The sequence below is a fragment of the Trichoderma ghanense genome (genome assembly GCF_004382785.1).
Source record: "Trichoderma ghanense strain CCMA-1212 chromosome Unknown scaffold_1, whole genome shotgun sequence".
NCBI classification, from domain to species: Eukaryota; Fungi; Ascomycota; class Sordariomycetes; order Hypocreales; family Hypocreaceae; genus Trichoderma; species Trichoderma ghanense.
Window position 1 is genome coordinate 2,643,639 of NW_027395664.1, and position 26,693 is coordinate 2,670,331.

The window sequence follows — 26,693 nt, forward strand, 5'->3', positions numbered from 1 at the left end:
GCGCGGTATTCAGAGACTTTCCGTCTTTTGTTCGGGAGGAATTTCCTTCTTCTCTCTCTTTTTGTCCTCGTCTCTCTTCGTACCTCTTTCCCATCATGTTTTCCTAAGCCGTGATTTCTTCATCCTGTGCCACCTCTTGCTTGTTCTCCGTCTCCGGCCGGATCAGCTGCTCTTGAGCATTCTCATCCACAAATTTCCTCTCGCTGACGTGCTCCTGTCCCTGGCCAGGAGTCCAGACCTTGTCTTTGAAGCCTCCCTGCTGGCCCTCCTCGTGTGCAAAGGCACAGGTGGGGTTCAGACAAGGATTGTACTTGCATTTCGTCTTGACGTGCGTAAACTTGCAGTTTGGCGTTGTGCAGTCTGCGCCGTTGCGGCAGAGAGGCATTGAGGGATGCTTGAAGGGGCACCGGGGGTTTTGGCAGTTGGGGAAGAACTTGCAGTCCTGCTCGCTCTGGTGCGCAAGTCTCGCGGCCGGTGAGGGGTGGCGGCCCACGCATTTGCGGTTCTTGCAGGCGGCGCCGAAGCTGCAAACATCGTTGACGTCGACCGAGGCTCCCGGGGGCGCGGCCGGCGACTGGTGCGCATATTTGCAGTCCTTGTTGGTGCAGTGAAGGTTGTACTTGCAGACCGTCTCGTCCGGATTCGGAGGCTCGCGCTTGCCTCCCATGTCGACGTCCTCGCCCTCCGCACCACCCTCCATGTTCGAGTCCTCCCCATTGGCATCGGGCGGGCCCTGGCCCTGACCCTGGCCACGGCGAAAGTTATTCTTGTGGCGAGGATCTTGGGTCCTCTCAAACAGCGACTTGCCTCGTCGCTGGTTGCCAAACCCTCGGTTTCCATTGTTCATCATCTGCTGAGACAGCTCCAGCATCATCTGGCTCTGCTGCTCCAGCAGCGCCATGACGTCCAGCTGAGAAGGGTGCCCCTGCGGCATCGGCCACTGCGGAAATCCAGGAGCGCCGGGGGCGCCACCCATGGGGCCGACAGGCATCCCCCGGTTGTTGTTGTGATTCCGCATCATCCCGCCTCGGCCGCCACGAGGGCCACTGGGGGGCGCACGGCCGTGTGTGTTGATTCGCTCGCCGCCTGTTTGTGTGCGAACGCGGTGAAGCACGTTGTCGTTTGATCGGTCCATGGCTTTGGACATTTGCCCAAACATTCGCTTGTCTCGGCCTCCCCTCATGTTGCCGTTGCGCATCGAGCGGGGACCGGTGGGCCTAGAAGGACAGCTCCAGTTAGCTCCGGCAGAGGCAGCGCCGCTGATGAGACATGGAAGCTTCATCCAGGGCAAGCAATCATAATAGAAGTGACTTACGCATTCAGCTCGGACATGTTGTTAGAACCCATATCGGTGTCCATCGCCCCGGCGGCATCGCCTTGTGAAGTGTCGCCCATGGAGTCACCGCTGTTTCCCTGCCCGCCATGCGCGTTAAGCATGTGGATCTGCTCAAAAAGCCATCTGGAGAAGTCGTGGACGACGGGATCGTCGAGCGGGAGGTTGAGAAGGTCTCCTGAAAGCTCTGCGGCAATCTGGTCCTGCGTCTTGCCGTTGACAAGCATCAGGATGATGTATTCGGCGAGGGCGGACTCATCGCCGCCTCCCGTGCCCCATCCGACCTCCACCAGCTTGGGCTGGATCGCAGCGCTGAGTGCATCCGCCAGCGGGGTGCCGAGGCCAATCTCAACAGACATGGTGTCGAGGCGAGAGAATCGCTGTCGTTGTGTCTGGGCAACCAGTGCGACGGTGGAGTGTTGCCCGTGTCCGACTTTCTGAGACGCGTTTTAGGTATACGGCAGGAAATGAGGACGCGACAGAAGGTCTCTCAATCCTGACGGTATCTGTCGAAGCGAGCGTGCGATGGAAAGACGGTCGCGAGGTGGTGCGAAGCCGCTGCAGGAGTGAGATAAGTCTGTAATGGCGGATGGTGGTAGCAGATGAAGTTCACAAAGTTCTCCGAGAGTGCTAGGCAAGGTAAAAGATTGGGTCAGAAGGCCGTCACGTGATGCGGCGTCGCTGGTGGCGAATCGGTTTGTCATCAGCCGCCTGTGGCTGTGCAGTTGCGAGAAGATGGATTCTCATCGACTTACCATGTATCTCCATTATTCAGCCTCGAAGCTTTCATCTGAAGGGATATCTAGTAGTAGCTTAGATGAAGTATCAGCATCCCGTTAAGCTGTCTTCTTGGTGATTTGTTCACTCAAGAGTACCGTGAAACGGCCTCTGCGCACGTTTGTTTGCTTCGTCTTTAACGAATGGCCCCTTTTCAAAAAGATGCACCCAACTGCACCTGCAGTAGCCTCACGTGCCAGCATGCGACTCTTCCAAGGAACATCAAAAAATTATAATGAAAAAGAATCTTAATAAAATATTTAATAACAATTGAATGCGAGTTGTCTGCTCTCTTACAACTACAAGGTACCTGTAATGATGCCTAAGGTGAAACCAACCAGCCACATGCAAGGCCACCGTCATCACGAAGAGACAAGGCTTCTTTATTCTCGAGCTGAACAGCATGTGCTATTTATGGCCATTGTCTGCATTGTTGCTGAAGACTTGTTGCTTCTTTGAGGTTTCCCATCAATTGTTTCTGTGGCACCGTGCGAACCATTACCTTTTCAACAACCAGCGTTGATGCGGCAATCTGGGACTACGAGCTCTCCCCATACTCTTCGAGTTCAGGCGGGTTCTTCACAATCAACTGCGTCCGATACTTTTCAGAAAACCATCTCCCCTCTAGATACATTCCATTTAGGACCTGGATCAAAGCTCCTGTTTAGCTACTCCGGGGCACCGCTCGCGTGTACAATATGAACCCATTTTCAAAAAGTCTATATGAAGTTTAGGTATCGATAGCTTGGCATTCGTGTCCCACAGGTGACCGTTGTGCGCAGATGAAACGCTATGTGGTACTTGTTCTCCCCAATGGCATAGATTTCATCTCGACGGTAGAACACAAAAGTCTGTGAAGCAATTGAGGGGGAGTGGTACGGAGCATGCTGTATCACGAATGTCGGTAGGTACCCGTTTCATCATGTTTGATGCCGTTACCTGTGCTTCATAGCGGGGTAAGAGGCGGACGAAGCTAGAGATGACCCGACCTGGCACGAAGAATATGCGCCTGGTCATGACATGGAGCACAGCAAGGCATCAAGGAGGGTTCCTAGGTAGCTCTAGCATCACGAGATAAGCTGGGGTATAGATGCAATCACGCACATCGGATCCAGCCTGTCGAGGACCAGGCAGAGATTGGCATCGTGACGGACAGAGCTGAAAGACACCACGAGCCAGTGTTACATGCCGCATCGCCGGAGATGCCCATGTCTGCCCAGCGCCATGGAGTGTAACCTAGCAAGATGAAGCTATGTAGGTGCTACTGATATTAGTTGATGGTCCAAGAGTGGACGCTGCTGGAATAGCCTCCTAAGGACAAGTAACGGCAAGGGCTGCATATTCCACCTGACGCCACGCCACAGGAGGAGCTGGAGAGGTGAGGTTACAGCCGTGCCAAGGGTCGACATACCATTGCACTATATCGACAAAGCAACGAGATGGTGCCCAATGTACTGTGGATTCTGTTCCTGCACACAAGGTTGACCATGCCTCCCTATCCGCAGGTGGGGGTTCTATCAGTCCATACTCCATATTGTCAAGAAACTGACTTCAACTCAAGTGCCCAAGCACCATAGACGGCATTCTCATATCTTACTCGACCTCGACCAAAGTCTTTATCACCACCGTCAGCAGCATTTCACCAGTAATTTCCGGCCCCCCGCAAAATGACCCGGCAAACCACCGAAAACCCCCATAAGAACCGAAGTGGACAGTTGACAGATGCCTGATCGAGACTAACCCCGTGTGCCAACGGACCGGGGGCTTATCCGGCCAGTGATTGGCCCGCGATAACGGCCCGTTGGGGGGAGGCGTCCCCGCATGACGATCGCAATCAGGGATTCTCCAACGGATCCGACCAACCATTTCTGTCGGCTCTTTTTCTGTCCTTGTCCTTATTACCACAGTACAACCACACTCGAGAATGCCTTTTAGCGACCTTGACGAGAAGCGACAAGAGACACAGAAAAAAAGGTCCCGGGGCTGCAGCGGCTTACAGGGGAGGAGACGGGCCAAGGCAACCGCCGCTAACATTTACCGGCTCCCACAGCAAGAGGAGAGGGACAGCAGCAAGAGAAGATGGACGCAGCGTCGGCTTTACGACTGCTTGGCCCGCCCGTGAATAGGCGACACGCGATCGATCGATGGCTGCATTGGCCAAAGGCATGAATGACTGGCTGAATGACCATCGGAATGGACGCAGCTGGCATTCGGCGGCTATTCACGACCAGCTAGCAAAGTCGCACCGCAGCTTCACCTCGCGGCCTCGATCGGTCCATGGTCTGGGACCGAATCGCTCCAAAGACGGGAGGTTCTCGTGAGGTGGGTTCAATAACCAGCGGCCGGCGTGGTCAGGCGGCGGTGCCGTGGCGTACCTTGGGTATGGAGAATCATCACGGAGTGACTTGGATCTCGTCAGATCCCACCCATGGGCAGGCGTCATTTGTCTTGTTTCAAGCCCCCGGGACAAGGACAGGCACAACCTTGTATGTGCTGCGATGCCGGTAATAGTTTGTCCGACACGACCCTTTCAGCCGTCTGTCTCTACCTGGATCACGCATGCACAGGCTCATCCGATGTCGACGACAAGTGACCTTTCAGCTTCTGCCTTGTCTCTCTCCTCCAGCAATCATGTAAGCACAGACGATGCCAACGAGACGCACTTGCTGTTGGTCGCCAGCCGTGTGGAGGAGCGCTGCATGTGCAGAAACACCACCAGACAAGATCGAGGTCGACTTAAGGTAACGTTGCCCTCACCAAGCCATCTCGGCCCCCGGCAGCGAAAAGCGCCACAGGACAGGGCCGGCCTCGCCACGCAGACAAGGGACAGACGGGCTCCAGCTCCATATCCGGAGCACCTGCTCAGCCTCAGGGCGGCGAGTATCTCTCGTTTGCTGCCGACCTGCCGAATCGCTGGAGCTGGAGCTGGGGCCATGGGGCATGGAACCTGGTGGTATCACGAACGATGCAATTCGGTGCATATTGCCATGGACAGGCATCAGCTGCCATGTAGCATCGCATTGGGACGGACCTGGACTGGACTGGACTGGATTGGGCGGGCGGATTGGCGTCTGGATCATCGAATTCGCCAGTCGCGTGGCAAGGGTCGTGCTCCCGCCCACCACGGCTGCTCCTCCTTGGGAGGGATCATGTTGGCCGCTCGACCCAAGTCCGCACAAGCATCCCTTGACCAGGCCTTTAAATACTTAATGCCGCTGGGCCCTCGCGCTGTGTCTGGGGATCGTCAGCGGCGGTTCCATCTCCACCGACGTGTTGCTGTTGCCGGTCTACTAATACCACTATCGCGACTTCAGTAGCAGTACCATCGCCGCCATGATGCTGCCCAAGGCCGTCCTGGCCGTTGCCGCCCTGGCATTCAGCCCTGCCAATGCGCTGTGGCCTATTCCCCAGAAGATCTCGACCGGCGACGGCGTGCTCTTCATCGACCAGGCCGTCCGGGTGACGTACAATGGAGTGCCGGTATGTTGAGGAAGAATAAGAAGACGATGAAGATGATGATGATGGTGGTGGTGGTACAGATATTGACTGACACCTCGACAGATCATCCCCATCGGCTACACGCCCCCGGCCAGCTCCCACTTCGACAGCCGGCAGATTGTCCAGGGCGGCGTCTCGCGCGCCCTGCAGTCCATCTTCAGCACAAACTACGTCCCCTGGAAGCTGCACCCGCGCAACAGCAACTTCGAGCCCAAGCTGGCGCTGCAGAACCGCGTGCAGACCATCGCCATCCAGCAGACGGGCAAGGACTCGGCCTCGACCTTCAAGCCGCGCGCCGGCGACGTCGACGAGTCGTACTCGCTGACCGTGTCCAAGACGGGCCAGGTCAGCATCACGGCCAAGTCGTCGACGGGCGTGCTGCACGCCCTCGAGACCTTCTCTCAGCTCTTCTACAAGCACTCGGCCGGCCCCTTCTACTACACCACCCAGGCGCCCGTGGCCATCACCGACTCGCCCAAGTACCCGCACCGCGGCATCATGCTGGACCTGGCCCGCAACTACCAGACCGTCGACGACATCAAGCGCACCATCGACGCCATGGCCTGGAACAAGCTCAACCGCCTGCACCTGCACATCACCGACTCGCAGTCCTGGCCCCTCGTCATCCCCAGCCTGCCCAAGCTGTCCCAGGCCGGCGCCTACCACCCGAGCCTCGTCTACACGCCCGCCGACCTCGCCGGCATCTTCCAGTACGGCGTCGCCCGCGGCGTCGAGGTCATCACCGAGATCGACATGCCCGGCCACATTGGCGTCGTCGACCTGGCCTACAGCGACCTCATCGTCGCCTACGAGGAGATGCCCTACCAGTACTTCTGCGCCGAGCCCCCCTGCGGCGCCTTCTCCATGAACAGCTCCAAGGTCTACGACTTCCTCGACACCCTCTTCGACGACCTGCTGCCCCGCGTCGCCCCCTACAGCGCCTACTTCCACACCGGCGGCGACGAGCTCAACGCCAACGACTCCATGCTGGACCCTCACATCAGGAGCAACGCCACCGACGTGCTGCAGCCCCTGCTGCAAAAGTTCCTCAACTTTGCCCACGCCAAGATCCGCGCCGCCGGCCTGTCGCCCTTTGTCTGGGAGGAGATGGTCACCACCTGGAACCTGACGCTCGGGAGCGACACCGTCGTGCAGTCGTGGCTGGGAGGCACCGCCGTCAAGGACCTTGCCGAGAGCGGCCACAAGGTCATTGACACTGACTACAACTTTTACGTGAGTCTCTTGAATCCCTCGGCGCACTCTTTACATACGTCCCAACGGTCGCAAGATGCTAACAAACCGTCTGAACAGTACCTCGACTGCGGCCGTGGCCAATGGGTCAACTTCCCCAACGGCGCCTCCTTCGACACGTACTACCCCTTTGGCGACTGGTGCGCCCCGACCAAGAACTGGCGCCTCATCTACTCCCACGACCCGGCCGCCGGCATCTCGGCGTCCCACGCCAAGAACGTCCTCGGCGGCGAGCTCGCCGTCTGGAGCGAGATGATTGACGCCAGCAACCTCGACAACATCATCTGGCCGCGCGCCAGCGCCGCCGGCGAGGTCTGGTGGTCCGGCAACGTCGACGCCGCCACGGGCCAGAACCGGAGCCAGCTCGAGGTCGTGCCCCGGCTCAACGAGTTTAGGGAGAGGATGCTCGCGAGGGGGGTCAGCGCCATGCCTATACAGATGACGTACTGCACGCAGCTCAACGCCACGGCCTGTACCCTTTTCCCGTGAGCGTCTGTTCCACTGTTTCGATCATGTTTGGGGTCTTTTATTGTGAAGTGTATAGGGGTTATAATAAGGTATGCATCATGACATTGGGGGGCATGCCTTGAAGCGTTTTGTATATATAATCTTATTCTTAATGAGTATCACTATTGCAGTGAGTATACTTGTCAACAATACTCAAATCTTTTCAAGATGGGAGACAACAATATCTCAGTCAGCCTTGCTTGATGCTTCTATTATCTGCAATGGGGGAGTTATGTACCCGTGTATATAAAGCGTCATCCAACCTCCCGCACACAACCTCTCCTCTCGTCTCCTCCCATCTTTTCTCTGTTTTTGCACGTCATGCTCTCCCTCATACATCTTTGCGTCCACCGATTATAAATACCATAACAACATCAGAGAAGACAAAAGGAAAGAAGAATCCATAATCTTTCACTCATCCCAACTACCCATAACCGAAAAAAGAGAACAAGCGAAATTGAATCCATGCCATTACAAACGTAACCAAAGCCCCCCTCAGACTCACGCGGGCCCTAAACACTCGCATTCCCAACCCCGGCCGCCGCCGTTGCCTTAACAGACCACAAGTCCCTCGACCACCCCGACTCCCGCTGCCTCTTGCTGCTCGACCCAGACGGCCTCTTGTCCCCCGTGGCAACGGCCAGCGCCTTGCTGCACGCCGCAAACGCCTCGACGAGCTCCGTCATGCGCCTGGCGTCGGAAAAGGCGTCCTTGAGGTCCGATTCGCTGTCCGCAATCTTGGCCGCGAGCTCCATGCACTCGAGCAGGTTGTCCCGCGACAGGCCGGTGCCGGCGAAGTGGAGGGCGCTGATGTACGCCAGGATGGTCTCGGGCAGGTAGGCCGCTCGGATCTCTTGCATCTCGACGTCGCCAGCTGTGACAAAAAAGAAAACTCGTTAGCAGACTAGACGGACGACATGAGCGATGGCGAACAAAGCCAAACATACCCTTGATGGCCGGTATCAGCCATCCCTTCAGCAAGGGCTTCATGTCCCCCTTGAGTTTCCTGAACGTGTCGGCCGCCGGGCCCCAAAAGTCGCGGTCTCCGTGCGTCAGCCTACACCCAAGAGTTTGTCAGTCAAATCTCACACCATGTATTGCTGGAAAATGGAGGTGAACATACTCGGTCGAGAGGACCATCAACGACGCAACCGTCTCCAGACCATCCAAGGCGCGGACGAGGGCTTCGAGCCCGCGGAAGTTCCGCGCCTCGGCCAGCACCTGCTCGGGCGTCATGTTGGAGATTTCGCTGCGCTCCATCAGTCCGGCCCAAAAGTCCACGTCCTCGTACCAGCTGTCGTCGGCCTCTTCCTGCCCTGATATCCCCTGAATGACCTTGTCGAGAGAAATCTTCTCCATCAGCCGTCGGGCAGAGGCAAGCCGTCCGCTCCCTGTCAAGATTGTCAGCCACGCGCCCCCCAAGACCAAAACTGCGAATGCGAGTTCACGTACGCAAGAAGAATTTGTACACCTTTGTCCCCATGGCGAAGACGTCCGCCCACTTTCCGTCCACCATCAGAAGCCACTCCAGCGAACGAATCGCACGGTCGTCATCTTCCTGGGCGGCGCCCTCGTCGTAGCCAAAGAAGTCGGCCTTGATAAGCTTTCCAAACTGCGGCCCCGCCGGTTCGTCGCTGATGATGCTAAAGGGGGCTTGCTGAGCTGGCTTCGGGCCTAATGCCTCGTAAAAGAGCAGCACCTGCCTATCCACAAACTTCAAGACGTCGATACCGGCCTTCCTTATGAGTTTCAACTGCAGTAAGCGCTGTTCCGGGTCCTCTTCGTGAATCAAGTTCCAGCTCAAAACGTCGTACTGCCGAGGGGGCTCCAGTATTGAGCAATACAGCGGGATGAGCTCCTGTAGTCCGGCACGGCGCAAGTAGTCTGTATATCCCGCCAAGATACTCTCCTGGCCAAACGTCCACTGTGAGCTGGGGATGTTCCTCTGGGCAGCGGCAGCCTTGTTCAGCAGCTTGTTCATGAGCGTTATGAGCACATAGACGTGTGCTACAATACGAAGTCCGTCATGCTGATCCAGGCTAAAGTACTTCTTCTTCACTACGGAGAGGTTAACGCCCTCGGGAGAAGATGGCAGAAGTATGGATTTGCCGTCTGCATTCGCATCCGCAGTCATGACCAGTCCTTGCTCGTACAAGTGCCGCTCGACGTCCTTGGCGATGAGTGAGGCCTGCAGAGCTTTACTAGGCTCCGTCGCCTCATCGCGGGTATTGGGCTGAGCTTCCAGCGAACGAACAATACGCTTCTCGACACCCTGCGGCTTTCCCAAGAACTGCACGGCGTCAAAGGAGGAGAAATTCTGTGTCAATGTCGAGCTGACATTTGCCGGACATCGACTCAGCAGGTAGGTGTCAAACTGGGTCCGCAAGAGGGCGTTGTAGTTGGCGAAGAGGAAGTCGTCCCAACTCCTGGCAATCTTTTCGACGCTGCTGATGTCTCCCGAAAGCACGCCATATACGGCACGCTCGTAGTCATCCGAGCCGCCTTGGCGAGCCAGGGCAAAGCACATGCGCCTCCAGAGGGCCAGAGACTCGGGCTTCAGGTCGTCCATCGGGGCGCTTTCGTCGTCGACGGACAGAAGCATGGGAGACATGGACACGGCTCGCCACATCTCGGTCCGCTCCTGGCACCACTCGCGCAACTCCTCCAGGCTGCTGCCGCGGCGAAGATGCTCAAAGCAGCCAAGCCAAATCGCGCGCTCAAAGTACTCGTCCGCAGGCTCCAGCTTCCGGCCCTGGCGCGTGATGGCGTCGGGGTCAAGCTGCGTGATCAGGGGGGCGCCGTCCTTGTTGACATGGGATTCCATGACTCTGGGCGCTTGACGATCCAAAAGCCCATGCCATGCCGTCAAGTTCTTCCGCAGCTTGATTGTCGCGCGCGTGTGCAGCCAGCCATGGGCAATGATGTCCCCTCGATCGGCCTGCTTCAGCAGATCTCGGGCCAGATCGTCAATGTCCGGGCCAGCAGCCGCGTTGCTCTGGAGCCACTGAAGGACAGCATGGCGCTCTCGGGCTGTGGGGTCCGCAAGGAGAAACTCGAGCAGCAGGTCGGACTGCGTCTGGTTTGTTGCTTCTATCGATTGCCGTTCGTCTGTCTTTGCTTCTTGCGGCGCGAAGCGTAGAGGTAGTAGCCTTCGAACCAGGTCCCAGGTCTGCACCTCCTTCTCCAGCTGCTTGACCTCATCGACGTCCCCAGAGAAGCCCTCTCCATCCGCCGTCTCAGCGTCGTCGGCATCCATGTCTACATCCTCGTAGCCGCTGCGAGCTCGCTTCGGCCGCACCTGCTGCAGCCGTCTGGACGCATTTTCGTAGTATTTTCGGGGAAGGTCGAGGATGCGGGCTTGCTTGTCTTCTGGCGATAGGTATGGCGAGAGGCAGTTGTCGAGGGCGTTGGCAAACTCCTCCACCTCGGGGCCGGCATTGAGGTCGAACGACAAGCCTTGCTCCATGGCGATTTGATGGGAGTCACCGCGAAGCTTCTGCGGTGTATTAATAGACGAAAATACACGTCAAGGGCTGTGCAAAGTTGTTGGTCTCGCCCTCGAACGTCCCCAAACAGCGACCACAAAGAAAGTCTGGCTGGCGTCCAGGTGCCGACTCTTCAGAGCGTTGACCTCGGCCGCATAACCCAAGTGTGAGTCGCAGTCAGTAGTTGAGAAAGAGTCGATGCCGTCGCAGTCGTTGAGGAGTTCTTCGTCGATTCGAGGAGTTCGTGATGCTTATCGGGCGGAAATCGTGGGTTTTGCGAGCGCAGAAACTCAGCAGCTTGATATTTTGTTGCTTCACGCGCTCGAGCTTGCACACGAATGGCTTGCTCAACGCTAAGGCAGCGCTAGACCGCGATAGGTCCCTGGTGGATCTCGCACCCTCATACTGCGATATGCATCAAAGCGGGCTCCAGCGCACCGGTGAATCCGACTACTACTGCAAATTTTCGTCTCGCTCTTTTTTCTTCTTTTTTTCCTCTTTTTCTTCTTCATCATAATGTCATCGGCATTCGTATTAGAGTCTCGGAACAAGACGCTTCGATGCTTGTTCAGGTCCCATGAGGATCTCTCGCGTGCTCAACGATCGCCTAGAAAAACTCGCTCCTCATAAACGTTGCCTGAAATTCTCTACACTGGTTGACACACCATACGATGAGCGTACAAATCCTCTCTTGCCTCGCATTCTCTTTCCCCCAACTGGCAGATGTACATTCTATCTAGAACTTTCGTAGGCTCTGTGCGTGTGTCTAAATGCGTTGCAACCCGACTCTGGCCGCAGAGACAGTAACTCTTTGTCTGCTGGATCCTCATTTGCCCTCCTTCTGCTGCTGCATCTTCAACCGCAGCAGATTCGGTTTCGGACAGCTGGGAGAGGAAGCGTCGTCGCCGTAACGCCGGTAAAAGGCGTCACAGCATTCGTACAGCGCCTTGACGGCATCCTGGCAGCGAGCCTCGTTGTAATTGTTTTTGGTGAGACAGTCTGTGGCATTTCAGCTCTCGTGTCTTTCTGTGCGCGGTCGTCAAGACAGCCTACCCTGAATAGCACACTGCAATTCGAGGCAAGGCAAAGAATCTCTTGTCAGCTCCATGCGTCAAAGTAGACTTGCCGGTATGCTTACTGCTCGAGGATGACACGGCGGACGTGCTTCAACGTCGTCTTTGGGGGACGGCTGCAACATCAATGTTTGCCGTCAGTTCACATGAATCACATCTCAGCTTTCAATGATGTGAAGGGGGTGAGACGAACCATGACTGAAGGAATACCGGAGCCAAGGCAGCAGACAAAGAAGTCAACACGAAACAAGGTAGCAGAGCAGACAGCAGGCACCGAAAAGATTTCAATGGTGGAAACGAATATCGAGAGCACGCGATTGATGCAAGGTGAAGACCGAGTCCCGAATATATCATCCACCAAAGCACGTCGAAAGTCTCGGGGAATTTATCGTCAACTGATGTCATCAAATCCCAGCAGCCGTGACCTTTTCCCATCAATCTCAGCTCCACAAACCCGCCGCCCGTGCAAGTCACTCAGGGTACCATCCCCCAGCAACCCGCAGCCGCTGAACAAGAGCTCTAACAGCACAGCTGCGCTCCAGCGCTCTCAATCACCGCCGCCCAGCCGTGCAAGACACTGTACCTCCTCTGCTCAGCGGCGCAGGTACCCTCGAACACATTTCCCTCCTCAGCCGCCCAATCAGAAGCCTCCGCTCGCCTCTCCCCTCCCCCACTCCCCGTCCCCAAACAAGGCCACCACCCTCTTGCATCGCCTTTGCTCATCACATCACTTTTCGCCCAAGCCCAATCTTTGCGTCAAGCTTCATTTTCCTTTCTCGCATAAACTCGCCTCTCAGCAAACCAGAAACCCATAAACAACCACCAAACTCTCTCAACAGACAACAAACCAACAGAATCGCAAAAGCGCACAAAGTACATAAAAACGCAATGGCCGACAACGACAACCAGTCCCCCCAGGACAACGTCCCTCCCCCCAACACAGAGCACCTCAACATCAAGGTCACCGACAACAACAACGAGGTCTTCTTCAAGATCAAGCGCAGCACCAAGCTCGAGAAGCTCATGACCGCCTTCTGCGAGCGCCAGGGCAAGTCCCTCAACTCGGTGCGCTTCCTCTTCGACGGCACGCGGGTCCAGCCCACGGACACTCCGGACGCGGTACGTTTATATCCTTCTCCTCCCCTTCCCTCTCCCTCTTCTTCCTTGTCCGCTTATTGCGCTTTTGAGTGTTTTCGAGACTTTGTGCGAAAAAGTGTTGCTGACGCGTTGTGTTGCGATGACAGCTCGAAATGGCGGATGGCGACACCCTCGAGGTCCATCAGGAACAAGTCGGAGGGCGCCTGCTAGGATGACGACACCGCCCTAACTCCATCCCATCACGAACGATGGCGGAGACAAGCCAAGAGAAGAGACCGAAATGATTGAACGTTTACGAATTCGGAGACCTGAGGGGCAACAAAAAAAAAAAGAAAGAAAATTAAAACGTCAAATGGGCAAAGAGGCAGTGCAGGAATGGAACACGGGCGTCTGAGCTGGGGTGATATCTTTTTTTTTCTCTTATGGTTGCGCGTTTTCTGCTTTATTTTGCCCTTCTTTTTCTTCATCTCACACACACATTCGGGTACTGCGATCTATCTACGGAGTAATCGTGGCATCTGAAATAAATTAGAGCAGAGAGCCAGACGTCAAATGCAGAGAGATGGGAAAACCCGCCGTCCTTGACCATCACGACTCAACGTCTCTTGTTCCCTCGTGCTCGTCATCCTGTGCAAAGTCTCTTCTTTATTCCTTGCCTATGCTACCTATCCACCCCAGTGCTTGCCCCCCCCTTTAAATCAATCAAACAAAACGCCCCGTCGAAAGCAAAAGTCCTTCAGTAATACGCAATACCCGTAGCCGGCATCAGTCGCATGATTCTCATTCTTCTTCCTCTTCTGCCTCAAAACTTGAGCTCCCTCTGCCGGCACTTGGTGCACAGGATAATGGCCCCCGTCGCCGTCTCCTTGGGGAAGATCTGCCCGTCGTCGAACCCCCCCTTGCACTCGGCGCAGCGGAAGCAGTGCTCGTGCCACTCGCCTCCCAGAGCCTTGATGTACTGGCCGATGACGGCCGTCTTGCACATCTTGCACTTGGGCGCCCGCCGCTCGGTTCGCTTTGTCTGGCAGTTGATGCACCAGGCGTAGCCGTCCTTCTCAATGTGCGTCATGCCGTGCTCAAACGGGTCGCCGCACTCGGCGCAGAAGAAGTGGCCGTAGTGCCAGTGCGCTCCCAGGGCGACAATGTGCTCCCCGAGAATGGGAGTTTTGCAGTGCTTGCAGCGAGGAGCAAAGAGCTCGTGCCAGTCGAGATGGCAGTAAAAGCGGAGGCGCTCGTCTCCGTCCTCCGCCATGGTCATGCCGGGCTTCTCCTCCAGTATCTCTCCCGCCGCGCGTCGCCGAATCCGATCCAGACGCTCACTGCGCGCTGCTTCTGGCTCAGGGCTGATCTCCATGGCCTCCAGCCGGGTGCTGCAGGTGTAGCAGCGGAAGCAGTGAGGGTGGAAGCGCTCAGAGAGGCCAGCCAGCGCCACAAACTTGCCCTCGATGGGGAGCTCGCACTGGTTACAGATCGTTCCTGTTCGCGCATGGACACTCGAGGCTGGAGACCAGTGGCCGCGCGGTCGCGGCAGGTCCCGCGCTCCCTGAGGTCCTCGACCGCCCGGGGTCGGCAGAGGACGAGAGCCTCGTAACGGCGAGTCCCTCACAGGCGAGTCCTTGACCGGTGGCGTGGAGATGCTGGGGATGCCGCGGCGAGTCGGCGTCTCGTCCACCGAAATAGACGGTATGTTGATGGCAGGCGTCGGCCGCTTTGGAGCCTCGTCCGGCTCTGCTATCGAGATGGACGGCACACCCGTGCTCGTCTGCGCCCGTGGCCGCGGTGCAGGGTCTTCCGCCACAACGATACTAGGGATATCCATAGGCCGCGACGGTGTCTGGGGCTGGGATTGGGGCTGGGCTTGAGGTTGGGGCTGTGGCTGGGACTGGTAGCGGTTTGATGCTGGGGTTGTCGGGTCTGGTCGTCGGTCTGAGCTCGCATCAGTGGACTTGGCCTCCTCCGGGGCTTTCCAGTTCGCATCGAAGCTTACAATGGGCCTCCCAGGGCTGTCGCTGACCGCAGTAGGTTCCGGGAGCTTCGAGCTGCGGTCCTTCAGCCTCATGCTCGTGGCTTCGCGGATGTCCTGGCTGCGGATCTCGACGCCATTCAGGTGCTGTCCGTCCGCGGGCTGCTGCGCGTTAGGCACGGGCGTGTTGACCTGGTACTGGGCGTTACGCGATCGGCTCGGCGGGTTCCTGTGGATTTCGATGCGCTCCAGCCGCTTGGTCGGGCTCGTCTCGCCTTGGTTGCGCTGGTAGGGAGCGCGGCCCATCGGGTTGGACGGCTTGGGATGCAGCGAAACGGGCGAATCACCGTTCGGAGGAGTCGACGTCGCGGGGCCGTCGCCCGGCTGGGCCTCGGGCTCTTCCCATATCTGATCCCCTGAAAACGGCCGCTCGACTTCTCCGCTGATGTTCCTCTTCATGCTGCTGCGTCGACCGCCTGGGAAGCGCCCGCCGACACTTCCATACGACTTGATTTTGCTGGTTGGGGACTCTTCGGCCTGGGCGCCTTTTCTCTCCGGGGATCCGTTCAGCCGGGCGCCGTTGTCCTCCTCGGACGAAGTGGCCGACGATGAGCGGAAGGAGGCATATGAGTTCCTGTTTGACTTGTTCGCCCCGGGTGAATCCTCTCCCTTGCCCAGAGTGGCCGCCCGGGCATGTGCGTAGCTATCCTTTCTAAGGTGTGAGCGGTACCGGTACGCACCCTCTGGCGGTCGAGGCTTGACTCCGTGCTGGTGCTCCCATACGAGCTCGGCGGCCTCATTAAGAGCAGCGTTGTAGATGCGAGTCTCCTCGTCCTCGGCAGCAGGGTCGACATCGGGCGTGTTCTTTCTGCTGTCCCTTAGGTCCATCTCCTCCATTGCGTCTCGCAGCGACGAGGCCTCTTCCCTTTCCATCCACCGCCGGCCTCGCTCCATATAGCTAGCCGTAGGCACCACGTCATCGGGCTTCACTGGAGGGGGGGTTGGTCGCGAGGGATAGTAGTCGCGGCTCCGGGAGCTGATTGTCGAAAGGCGACTCGATACCATGCTCCCGCCAACGAGGCTCGGGGTGAAAGACTGAGACCGCTGATGACCGACATGAGGGGCGGGCGACGGAGAGTCTCGAGATGGCGCCGTCGATGCGTCGAAGCTAATGTGACTGAGACTGTTCCGGTTTACCTGCGGCCGGTTGCTGGGGGGCAGCGGCCTGGCACCTCCGGGCCTGACCACGGGCTTGTTTCGAAGGTTTGCGAGGTAGCTTGCTGCTCACGACCATGTGCGTTAGCGATCCAGCTCCAACACCGTCGTCCAGTCTACATGTAGGTAGATGCAAAAGCCACGCCGCAGGTTCGTACCAAACTCGTCTTTCGTCATGTAAGATGGTGATGGCGGCGTCGCCGTCCGCGACCTGACCTCGCCCGATTGCCTCATATTCGATCCCTCTTGCTCGCTCGCTCGCACGCACGCTTCTCTGGACGCGGGAATCGGGATCGTGACCGTGACCGTAACGAGGCGAAGGGAGAGCGGCTCTGGTCTCGGAGGGGCGGTACGGGGGTTTTATGGGTGCACTCGGCCTGCTGTCGAGGTACCGCAGGCTGGCGGTGACGGGAGGCTAGAGAGGTTCGCATGCGAGGCGTGACGTTTTGTATGCAATGCAGGCGTGAACAAAAGTTGGTGCTCTGCGAGTGCAGTTGTGCAAGTCATCAATCGTCGGGTCCCCAGCCATTTGATCGTTGACGGGGCAACCCTTGTTCAATTGGCATGTTCCGAGACAGCTGGGGCCTGGGCTGGAACCAGACAGACCCCAGACCAGGGGCGCCCAACGCCTGCTAATGGCTGCATCACAGCGGCTGGCTAGCGGTCCTGGGTGCTGCCGTAGCGCTGCGTGTGCCTGTAATCCGCACCGCTAGCCGGCACTAGCCCGTCCAGCTCAGCTGTCGACTGGTGCAACGCCAATGGAACCCAAATCTCTGCATGTGAGCTGGCATCCCATCCATCCATTAGCATCAGGTTCGCTGACTGCGTACAAGTGACGAGAGAGACACAACTTTTTGTGTAAGGCATGTAGTAATACCACTGACTTGCAAAAAGGGAGAGGAGAGATTTGCTAGCAGGGGGGAGGGCGCTATGATACAGCGGGCTCTTTGGAAAGTTCCAGATCGCTGCTAGAATAACATGTGTGTACATACAGGGACAGATGGGATAACGGGTTGGGCAAATGTCAACACGGGAACGGCCAATGGCCGCAAGCCTTCCCTCCTCCCCCTTTGCAACTCCGTGCCTGTCCTGTGCCCGTGCGACTGGGGGGACGCCTTTCCGGCTACGGAGTGAGATGCCCACTCGCCCTGCTACCACCGGAGTTCGCCTTTGACGCCCTTTTCTGGCTCTGCCGGGGGCTCTGCGAAGCCCAGGTTCTTGAACTCGTCGCGAGCCATCAAGTTTCTTTAGGAATTGCCAATGTGTTAGCCCACAACGACTGTCTCACTGCTCCCGTATTCTTGTCTCGTCGATTACCTGTCCATCCTGCACGAAAGATACGCCTTGGCCAGGTTGCGGCACTCGTCCTCGTTGACGCCACGAACCTTCTTCATGCAGGCAAGATAGCTGGTCATGGCCTTTTTGCACTCGCCTGGTCCAGTCAGATTCAACAGCCGAGGAGAGCAATGCCATTGCCGCAAGCAGGCCTACTTACCATCGTGGTCCAAGGGGAAGCTCCCTCGCTGAGGCCTAGGTATGGAGACGGCGGGTCAGCCCGGCTCCTGAGCTTCAAATCAGGGTCGAGGGGACACGTACGGGGTTGGCTTGGTTGTTGGCAGCGACCCAGGGCTGCCGAATGTACTCATTTCTCCAGGTGCCGCAACAGGGGCATATCCCTTTTTCTCTCCCTTCTCTCTTTTTGCTGCGTTAGTAGCATGGGATGAGACTTTCAGGCCGTCTGTCGCGCATGATGGTTCAGTTGTCGAAAAGCGGTGGGGCCGGGCCCCGATAGAGCGGCACGCATTGCTTAGCTAATCACGGCCCTGGCACTGGATGCAACCCGGGTGGCGAATCAGGTCGCATAGCTGCATAGTCGTACTAGTACTGTAACAGGAATTTGGGGCCTTGGCCGCATTGGGTAAGACGGCACTCGAGACGGAGGATTTCTGCTGTGAAGGAACTTGGCCGGAGGCTGCTATAGAACTTCTACACGCTATTCCATCCCTAGGGATCTGCTGTTCATCATCTTCGTTCTCAATGATTGTCAAGATGGTAAGGCATGTGATCGGTAACAACAGTCCGCGGATATGAATAGGCGCAACTACGCTGTGGCAGGCAACGCAGCCGTGACTTCAAAACCGGTCGACAACGGAAGACAGAGAAATTCTCTCTTCCCTGCAGGGCCTCCCTCTCTGGGCCTTGGAACGGACCATTGGCGTTGTGACACACTGCAAAGCCAGCTCAACCGCTAGCTGCAGCAGTCGTGTTCTTTCGAGCACTGCGGGAGGGTTCCACAGGCGCCCAACCAGAGACAGGGCGTTTGAAGCAGGCGGCTCGTCCTTGGCTGGCTGGCTCGGGAGCGCCTCTTGTCGCGAGTTATCGGGTCGCAAAGCATCGTCTGGGGTGTGGTTGATGTGCGAATGAGGCGACTTAATGCCGTCCCATGTCTTTGATGAGGAGCGGCCTGAGGTGTAACACAGAATCAGGTGAGCGGCATTGTGCGCAGTATGACATCTTGCCCTGTCTGGACACATCTCTACGCCATTCCTTCAATGCAAGCTGTAGTTGAAGCATTCGCGAGAGCTCGTGACAATGCTGCAGCTTTTCGCGAATGGCATAGAGACTGAGCTTTGCCTGAAATGTCGGGCCTGAAGAGCGAGCGTTGACAGTCGTGCATGATCCGAGGATAGCCCTTATCGCGAATATCAGTGACCTGAAGTTCTCAACAGATGAAGACGATAACCGATATCGCCCAGATGCAGGCGTATTTCTGCCTTGATCAGCTCGCCCAATGTTTGAGACGCAGTCCATTGTCTAGCCTTGCTAACGTCTCAAATTGGGCTCCATTCTCGTCAACAATTTCCCTCAAGCCTCTGTAGAACGTCAAGCCAAGCCACTTCAATATGTTCCGCGAATTATCTTAGAACTGGGGGTGGCGGATCACCAACCTTGAAAAGAAACGAACTTGGAGGCAGTCTAGAGGGTGAGGTTCTGTCTACCGCCGACCAGCACTGCCCATCCTCGCGCCAACAGAGTATCCGGTACCTGTGGCGCGGAATCGACGAGCCCCACCACCCACACGTGAACTCGGTACGTACCGGCTCGCAGCCAAACAGCCCGACAAGAGCCAGAGCCATTGATTGTTTCGGCCTTTGCTTCTGCCCTTCAATCTCCATCTCAAATCGCCCCAAGAGCCCAGCGCAAGCCGTCGCGTTGCGTCTTGCTGCACGAATCACCTGGTTGGAGGCATTTCTGCTGCTCTGACAACCCGGTAACTGCATCTGCCTGCGATCACGCCCGCCGAAGCGAGAAACCAGGGCCGGAAAAAGAACGACAGACGAAAGAAAAAAAAGGCTTCCAAGACGCCGTTTGCAATGGCGGCCCTCGGCGAAGATCTGCTCACCACGGTCAACAAGCTGCAGGACCTGGTGTTCAACACCATTGGCAGCGACTCTCTCGATCTGCCGCAAATTGTGCGTGGCTGCAAAAGAATCAACCCTTGTCCCTCGCTTGACATGCCTGCTTGCTATGCCCGATAAGTGGTATGCTGATACTGACGCTCGTGATGCCCCGCCGCTCAGGTCGTCGTGGGATCCCAGTCCGCCGGCAAATCCTCCGTCCTCGAAAACATCGTCGGCCGCGACTTTCTGCCCCGAGGCAGCGGCATCGTCACCCGCCGGCCGCTGATCCTGCAGCTCATCAACATCCCCGAGGACGAGACCGTGCCCGATCCGTACAACGACCCGTACCGGTCCCCCGGTGCTGCGCGGCGCTCGGAATGGGCCGAGTTCCATCACATCCCGAACCGGCGGTTCAACGACTTCATAGACGTTAAGCGAGAGATTGAGAACGAGACGGCCAGGGTTGCCGGCACCAACAAGGGCATCAACAGACAGCCCATCAACCTGAAAATCTACTCACCGCATGTCCTCAACCTGACGCTGGTCGATCTGCCCGGCTTGACCAAGGTTCGTCTTGACCACTTTCGCCCGCTCAAACCGCTTCTTGAATGCTCTTGTCGACTAACCTGGGAATCAAACCGCGAATAGGTGCCGATCGGAGATCAGCCGTCTGATATCGAGAAGCAGACGAGAAACTTGATATCCGAGTACATCGCCAAGCCCAACAGTATTATCCTGGCTGTTTCCCCGGCCAACGTCGACCTTGTCAACTCGGATTCCCTCAAGCTTGCCCGGCATGTGGATCCTCTCGGCAGGAGGACGATTGGAGTCCTCACCAAGATCGACCTGATGGATCACGGCACCAATGCCCTCGACATCCTGTCCGGTCGTGTGTACCCCTTGAAGCTCGGCTTCATTGGCGTGGTGAACCGCTCACAGCAGGATATCCAGGGCAACAAGCCCATGGACGATGCTCTCAAGGCCGAGATGGATTTTTTCAAACACCACCCGGCTTACCGTAACATCGCGAGTCGATGCGGCACCCAGTTCTTGGCCAAGACGCTCAACACAACGCTCATGGCTCACATCCGAGAACGTCTGCCCGACATCAAGGCCCGCCTCAACACGTTGATGGGTCAGACGCAGCAGGAACTGGCCGGCTACGGCGACATGCACTTTAGCGGCAAGGAGCATCGCGGCTCATTGATCCTGCAGCTCATGACCCGATTCGCAACCTCCTTCATCTCCTCCATTGACGGCACGTCCACCGAAATCTCGACCAAGGAGCTCTGCGGTGGTGCCCGCATCTACTACATCTTCAACTCTGTCTTTGGAAGCTCACTAGACACCATTGACCCTACTTCGAACCTGTCGGCGTTGGACATTAGAACGGCAATTCGCAACTCTACCGGTCCCCGGCCCAGCTTGTTCGTTCCCGAGATGGCCTTTGACCTTCTCGTCAAGCCCCAGATCAAGCTCTTGGAGATTCCCAGCCAACGCTGCGTCGAGCTCGTCTACGAAGAACTCATCAAGATTTGCCACACCTGCGGCTCAATAGAACTGTCCAGATTCCCAAGGCTCCAGGCCAAGCTCATCGAGGTGGTCTCGGACCTTTTGCGAGAACGACTTGGTCCAGCCTCGAACTATGTCGAGTCTCTCATTTCCATCCAGCGCGCATACATCAACACAAACCACCCCAACTTCTTGGGTGCCGCGGCGGCGATGAGCAACGTTGTCAGCGCCAAGCAGGAGCGAGAGCGCAAGAGGCTCATCCAGGAGGAGCGCGAGCGCCGGGAAAAGCGGCGGATCAAGGAGCTTGGGCCCAACGGCACCGAAGGGCAAGAAGACGGCGAGGAGACTCCCACCGCGGAGCGTCCCGACCGACCCGAGCCCAGCCTGCGCAAACTCGCCACGTCAAAGACGTCACGGAGCATGTCGCCTGCCGTCCACCACGACTCCCTGGTCGGCCTCGGCGCGTCCGTCAACGGCATCCGCCCGTCGTCTCCGGGCATGAACGGACAGGGAATCGGCGGCGCCCGAGACACATTCCTCAACTACTTCTTCGGCAAGGATGGCATGGCGCCGGTCAGCGCCCCCATCACGCCCACCACCAACGGCAGACATAGCAGCCACCCTTCCGAGCCCAACTTTTCGCAGAGCCTGCGCCGCGAGGAGAAGCTTCCGATCCGGACCGCTCCCCCCTCCGTGACGGACGAGTACGATCCTTCATCCCGGAGCTACGGCCTGGCATCACATCTGGTAAGTCTTTTGCTCTTTTCCCCCCCCCAACCCTCAACTCCACAGCCGAACGTTGGGGACTAACTGCAAAACCTGTCCTTCTCCCAGGGCGAATCCACCGAGCCCGCCATGACCGAGCGCGAGGCCATGGAGGCGGAGCTCATCCGCGCCCTCATCTCCTCCTACTTCAACATCGTGCGCGAGTCCATCGCCGACCAGGTCCCCAAGGCGATCATGCACCTCCTCGTCAACCACTGCAAGGACGTGGTCCAGAACCGCCTCGTCAGCGAGCTCTACAAGGAGGCCCTCTTCGAGGAGCTCCTCTACGAGGACGACGGCGTCAAGAAGGAGCGCGAAAAGTGCGAGAAGCTGCTCCAGACGTATCGCGAGGCGGCCAAGATTATTGGCGAGGTCTTGTAGAGCGGTGTGTGTATCTGTGTGTGCTGGGTATTTATACACGTGAGTTTGATAAAAAAGGAAATTGGGAGGTTATATGTCTGTATAAAAAAGAAACAAAGCGGTAGGTTATCTTTTCTCTCGAAAGAAAGAAAACACGAAAAAAGGGTGCGATTCGAAGGCGTCACGGGGGATTCTTAAACGAAGGCTTCAAAAATAGGGGGAAGGCGGACGATGGAGAGAGGGCGAGGAAGATTTAAAAGAAGATGAAGAATGAATCAAGAAAGCAGAAAGAAAGAAAAAAATCTCCAGAGAGTGTGAGGTGGGAAGTAAGTCGGGGGAGGTTCCTCTTGGATGTGTAAACAAACTCTGTACATGAGCCTTCAAGGCAGGCAACTGGGGGACAAGGGGGAGGCAGGAGGATGGACGAATGGACGGGTGGATGTCCGTAAAGCATGGCTGGCTGCTACAAGCGATCCTCATACATCTCTACAACTACATGTACACTGCTCGACTTTTGCCATGTCTTCATTGTTAGGAAATATATTCAGCGCCATATCATCAAAGCGCACCCAGTCGTGGTGGATATGATTGATTGAACTCGTACGTAATACTCATACACTCATGGTGTTTCTCGCCTCTCTCCTTTGCCTCGATGCTGAACAAGACGATATTCCGTTTTCTATAACCCGCACGCCCTTGCCGATGTGACCCTCTTGATGCTCGAAAAAGAGAGAAAAGGCGGAAAACCCCCCCGTGTGGGGGCTCTACTCGAAATCACACTCCAACACCCCAGACCTTCCTTCAACCAGCTAATGTCGTGAAGGATATGCGCTATACACCCGCGATGCAAGTGCGGTATCGATATAGTTCGTGGTGGGTATAGTTGAGATGGTCGGCATCGGTGTAGTTCTCTGCCTGTGATAAGCAACGGGACGTTCAACATAGTGGTGATCCGGCAAGTTCCGCAAGTCCACAACGTTATATCTGTCGTAGGACGGGATCGGTTCAGCATAGTGGTAGGCGGCTGTGGAAGACATCGACGGATCGTAATATCTGGTCGTGCAAGGTTGCCGGCTGGGGTGTCGAACTTCAACCGCCGCGTGCGTCTGCTGTCCCTGCCGCTCCATGTCGGGATAGTATGGATAGCTGACCGGCGGTTCTCTTGTGTGAGGCACATGCTCACGGTGCACGTAATAGGCTTCCACATAGCTCCTTGGCTCTGGCACAGCATGCCTTGGATTGACGCTCCTCAAACTGACGTGTGCTGCTTCCCAGGTTGCGCCACCCCAGTCCTCAACCTCTCTGGCAGAGTGTCGAGCAGCCATCTTGCCCGGTGCTTCATGGTCTCCAAGTCCCGTCTCGTTACTATTCGGCCCAGACGCGATATCGGCCTTGTATGCCAGCTGCCTGTGGGCCACGCCCGGTGTAGAGTACACAGCGCCTGCTGGCAAAAGACGGAGCGTTTCGCCAGACCTTTCGGCAGGATAGAGATGCATTGCCGGTCCAGCGACTGCATCATTCGCTTCTTGGTTTGCATCGAGAGGAGTCTGCCGACCCCGCAAGAGAACGGGATCTCCCTGGCACATTGCCTCCTTGTCCTCAAACAACCAGGGTAAAGCATCTGATATCAGCTCAAAGGCTCGCTTGTTCTTCCGGATGGCGACGTCCTGCGATAGGCACAAGTCTGGCACCCAGACCATGCCTGTACGCCAATCAACGTGCTCATGAGTTTGGTGAAAATGATGGGCCAAGCCGGCTAGCTTAAACGTCCTATTCTTTCCTATGGCTGGCTTTTGCGTGCAAACTTTGCAAGCCAAGCATGCTTGCACGGCGATTATGTTATAACACTTCCCCGTAAACAATAACTCCCATGGTGCTGGCTCCTGGTACAGCTCCTGATACCTCTTGGCAATGAAGTGAATCGCGGCACTCACTTTGACCGAGGCAGGGATGTTTTCAACAGACTTCAGCGCATACCAGGCGGGTGCCAGATCTTTGGCCAAGGTGCTGGCCCTCTGTTTCACGGTTGCGTGGCTGAGTGATTGACCTTCTGCCACCGGAGCTGGCTTGAACGGAAGCTCCGCAGTCCACTCTGATTTCCAGTGGACGGACATCTTCCCCCCCTTTCCAGAGTGTGTCTGACAATGGTGCTGCATGACGCCTTGAAAAGAGTAGAGCTTGGATGTCGGGCATTTGCTGCAGGAGAATATGTCTATCCCGTGACAGTCGGTAAGGGGTGCGATTTTGTGAGTGAATATCCATCTCATATCATCCAGAGTCAGTCTCCGCATCGGAGATGCTTTGGCCTTGGAGGAGGTTGCATAGAACTGATCGCGGACGCAGGTCAGCACTTGTGAGGCGAAGGCTGCACAGTTCTTCTTCTTGATGTTTCGACCCTCGTCCCATCGACCATTGATGATTGTGTCTGCGAGTTTGGATACTTCAGCTCGTATGGTGGGGTCAACGAGCCCCTGAACTGGAGGCTCAGCGGTCTCGATGCCCGCTGTTTTGCTTCGAGTTGGATACTTATGAGTAGCCTGTTTCTTCGGTGCAGCTTTTCTACCTCCTAGTTCTGCCTTGTCTCGTTGGTCCAGGAGAAGAAGCTTCAATACCTTCCACTCATTGTCATCAAGTGGTGCATTCATCTCCGAAGCCACCTGAAAGGCTTGAAGCTTATGGAGAACGCCTGGAAGAATAGGAGGATGAAGCTGCGCAGCTCGAGCTTCTATCTCCGCTTGCCTCTTGCATTTGAGCTCTTTCATTTCTTCCCGGGTTTGTCGACTTTGAGCATGTTGAACATGTCGACTGTTGGAGGACGATGTCATTCGAGTAGAAGAGGATCGCCTGCGCATTTGGCGGACTCCTCCCGACAAGTACCAGCCATCCCATCGAGAGGCGTCACGAATGGCTTCTGCACCGCGACTTTCTAGGCCTTTGACCCATTCTTCGACAGCTCCGGCACCAAACCGCCTGGCATCTTCAAGTTCCGCTCGAAGGCTCTCCAGCTGAGCTGGCCAAAACACCTTCGTCAGCTGAACACTAGTCGGCATTGGCGTATTCCGCATCATTTGACGAGTGACAACATTCAGATCAGCCGTCAAAAAAACCGTAGGGGCCCCGGCTGCGATGAACGAAGGATTCGACGCTGACAATAGCAACTCGACTTCCTGTAAAGCTTCATGTCAGCCAGCAAGCAGATAGATGGCCACCAAGGGGAGGCTCGGTACCGCACTCACCTTGACGCTATTTTCAGCCAAGCATTGCCCGCATGAGGCGACGAAGAACTGGAAGACAAGAGACACAGTATCATTACCAGGTCCGCGGCTCCATGGCAAGGGATTTCCAGTGTAGTCAGTTTCATCCACTTGGCCGCAGAATTGGCACGACCGCGTACAGGCAAAACGCCACATGTCAAGTTCGGATCTTCCACTGAGCGGCGAGGGCATGTTCGGCCAGTGACATCGTCTCGATGCTCGCCATATAGTGTTTGGTGATAGCTTAGGCAACGAACAAGGCAGATACGAGTCTGGAGCAGAAACCTGGAATGGGGAAGTAGGATCGAGATATTTGTGAAACAATCGGTTGACACTCATCAACTCCCCAAGCGAATGCGGAGGCAAAGAGGTAAAGATACGCTGCCACACCTCCGCTGGAAGATGCTGCGAGATATCGTGGTGAGAAAGCTTGGTAGTGCCAACGCCAACAAGGTCTTGATCAGTTGAAGCGATCTTGGCCCTCTTGGCAGCTCCGGCCTCGCTTGGACTTGAGACAGCCATTCGTTTTCTTTTCTCGTCAGCAGCATTTGGTTGGTCCATGGTGCCGCTGCTGCCGGTCTCTGACGAAGCGAGTGAACGCTGCGAGTCCATAGGCCTCTTGCTGGGGACTCGCTCTTCATCGGGCTTCTGCAGAAACACCAGGTTGGCACCAGCCTCAGGCCTCTGCGGACGGCCATCCATGGCTGAAGAGAGAAGAGAACCGGAGTTGTCTGGGTAGAGACATGAACTGAAGGAGTGCTTGGGGGTGATGCAGACTTCACAGCGTCTGGGTGAAGCTGAAGGAGAGACGCAAGGGATTCAACCCCTGCTAAACCGTCCTAGCAAGCAACCGGAAGGCTGGATAGAGCATCATCAGAGGGAAGATGAGAGGCTCTAGTGGATGACCATCAAGGTGTGATGAAGGAGAGAAGAGAAGAGAAGGGAAGGGAAGAGAAGAGTGAGGAGAAAGGAAAGTTGAAGTAATAGGTAAACACAAGGAAGGAGGAGCCTGCCCTCGAGGTGCCTTTGGAGCTTTTGGTCTGTGCTGGGCTGCAGCAGTGACAGAGCACTAGATCCCCTATAACTCCAGAGCTCCAATGGCGAAGAGCCAAAAGCACCCTGACAAACGAATTAGGGAAATGCAGCTTTATCGATAGAGATGATTAAGCGACCACAGGCATCTGGTGCGTTGGCGTCATGC

General features: G+C 56.6%; 9 protein-coding genes across 9 annotated transcripts; 3 read left to right on the forward strand and 6 right to left on the reverse strand.

Annotated features, from left to right (window-relative positions):
- Nucleotides 1-103: 103 nt before the first annotated feature.
- Nucleotides 104-1,792, reverse strand: CCMA1212_002265 (uncharacterized protein; the record flags this gene model as incomplete). The annotated part of the gene is made up of 2 exons (XM_073699654.1): nt 1,316-1,792; nt 104-1,217 (listed from the first exon to the last, which is right to left on the reverse strand). The coding sequence occupies exons 1-2, from the start codon at nt 1,690-1,692 to the stop codon at nt 104-106; spliced, it is 1,491 nt and encodes a 496-aa protein (XP_073562130.1). The 5' UTR covers nt 1,693-1,792.
- A 3,651-nt stretch (nt 1,793-5,443) lies between these two features.
- Nucleotides 5,444-7,348, forward strand: CCMA1212_002266 (Beta-hexosaminidase; the record flags this gene model as incomplete). The annotated part of the gene is made up of 3 exons (XM_073699655.1): nt 5,444-5,590; nt 5,672-6,841; nt 6,920-7,348. 3 exons carry the CDS (start codon nt 5,444-5,446, stop codon nt 7,346-7,348), a joined length of 1,746 nt encoding a protein of 581 aa, XP_073561768.1.
- Nucleotides 7,349-7,878: 530 nt separating this feature from the next.
- On the reverse strand, nt 7,879-10,832 carry CCMA1212_002267 (Nucleoporin NUP84; the record flags this gene model as incomplete). The annotated part of the gene is made up of 4 exons (XM_073699656.1): nt 7,879-8,240; nt 8,314-8,423; nt 8,490-8,757; nt 8,819-10,832. 4 exons carry the CDS (start codon nt 10,830-10,832, stop codon nt 7,879-7,881), a joined length of 2,754 nt encoding a protein of 917 aa, XP_073561769.1.
- An 845-nt stretch (nt 10,833-11,677) lies between these two features.
- Nucleotides 11,678-12,049, reverse strand: CCMA1212_002268 (Cx9C motif-containing protein 4; the record flags this gene model as incomplete). The annotated part of the gene is made up of 2 exons (XM_073699657.1): nt 11,678-11,850; nt 11,977-12,049. The coding sequence occupies 2 exons, from the start codon at nt 12,047-12,049 to the stop codon at nt 11,678-11,680; spliced, it is 246 nt and encodes an 81-aa protein (XP_073562455.1).
- Nucleotides 12,050-12,812: 763 nt separating this feature from the next.
- Nucleotides 12,813-13,237, forward strand: CCMA1212_002269 (Ubiquitin-like protein; the record flags this gene model as incomplete). The annotated part of the gene is made up of 2 exons (XM_073699658.1): nt 12,813-13,043; nt 13,169-13,237. 2 exons carry the CDS (start codon nt 12,813-12,815, stop codon nt 13,235-13,237), a joined length of 300 nt encoding a protein of 99 aa, XP_073562456.1.
- A 587-nt stretch (nt 13,238-13,824) lies between these two features.
- CCMA1212_002270 (uncharacterized protein) lies at nt 13,825-16,434 on the reverse strand (the record flags this gene model as incomplete). Its single annotated transcript, XM_073699659.1, has 2 exons — nt 13,825-16,265; nt 16,359-16,434. 2 exons carry the CDS (start codon nt 16,432-16,434, stop codon nt 13,825-13,827), a joined length of 2,517 nt encoding a protein of 838 aa, XP_073561922.1.
- Nucleotides 16,435-17,351: 917 nt separating this feature from the next.
- On the reverse strand, nt 17,352-17,846 carry CCMA1212_002271 (Cytochrome c oxidase assembly protein COX19; the record flags this gene model as incomplete). Its single annotated transcript, XM_073699660.1, has 4 exons — nt 17,352-17,445; nt 17,518-17,632; nt 17,696-17,730; nt 17,797-17,846. 4 exons carry the CDS (start codon nt 17,844-17,846, stop codon nt 17,352-17,354), a joined length of 294 nt encoding a protein of 97 aa, XP_073562659.1.
- Nucleotides 17,847-19,574: 1,728 nt separating this feature from the next.
- On the forward strand, nt 19,575-22,259 carry CCMA1212_002272 (Dynamin-related protein DNM1; the record flags this gene model as incomplete). Its single annotated transcript, XM_073699661.1, has 4 exons — nt 19,575-19,673; nt 19,782-20,168; nt 20,250-21,860; nt 21,948-22,259. The coding sequence occupies 4 exons, from the start codon at nt 19,575-19,577 to the stop codon at nt 22,257-22,259; spliced, it is 2,409 nt and encodes an 802-aa protein (XP_073562661.1).
- Nucleotides 22,260-23,047: 788 nt separating this feature from the next.
- CCMA1212_002273 (uncharacterized protein) lies at nt 23,048-26,194 on the reverse strand (the record flags this gene model as incomplete). Its single annotated transcript, XM_073699662.1, has 2 exons — nt 23,048-25,405; nt 25,475-26,194. The coding sequence occupies 2 exons, from the start codon at nt 26,192-26,194 to the stop codon at nt 23,048-23,050; spliced, it is 3,078 nt and encodes a 1,025-aa protein (XP_073562660.1).
- Nucleotides 26,195-26,693: the final 499 nt, after the last annotated feature.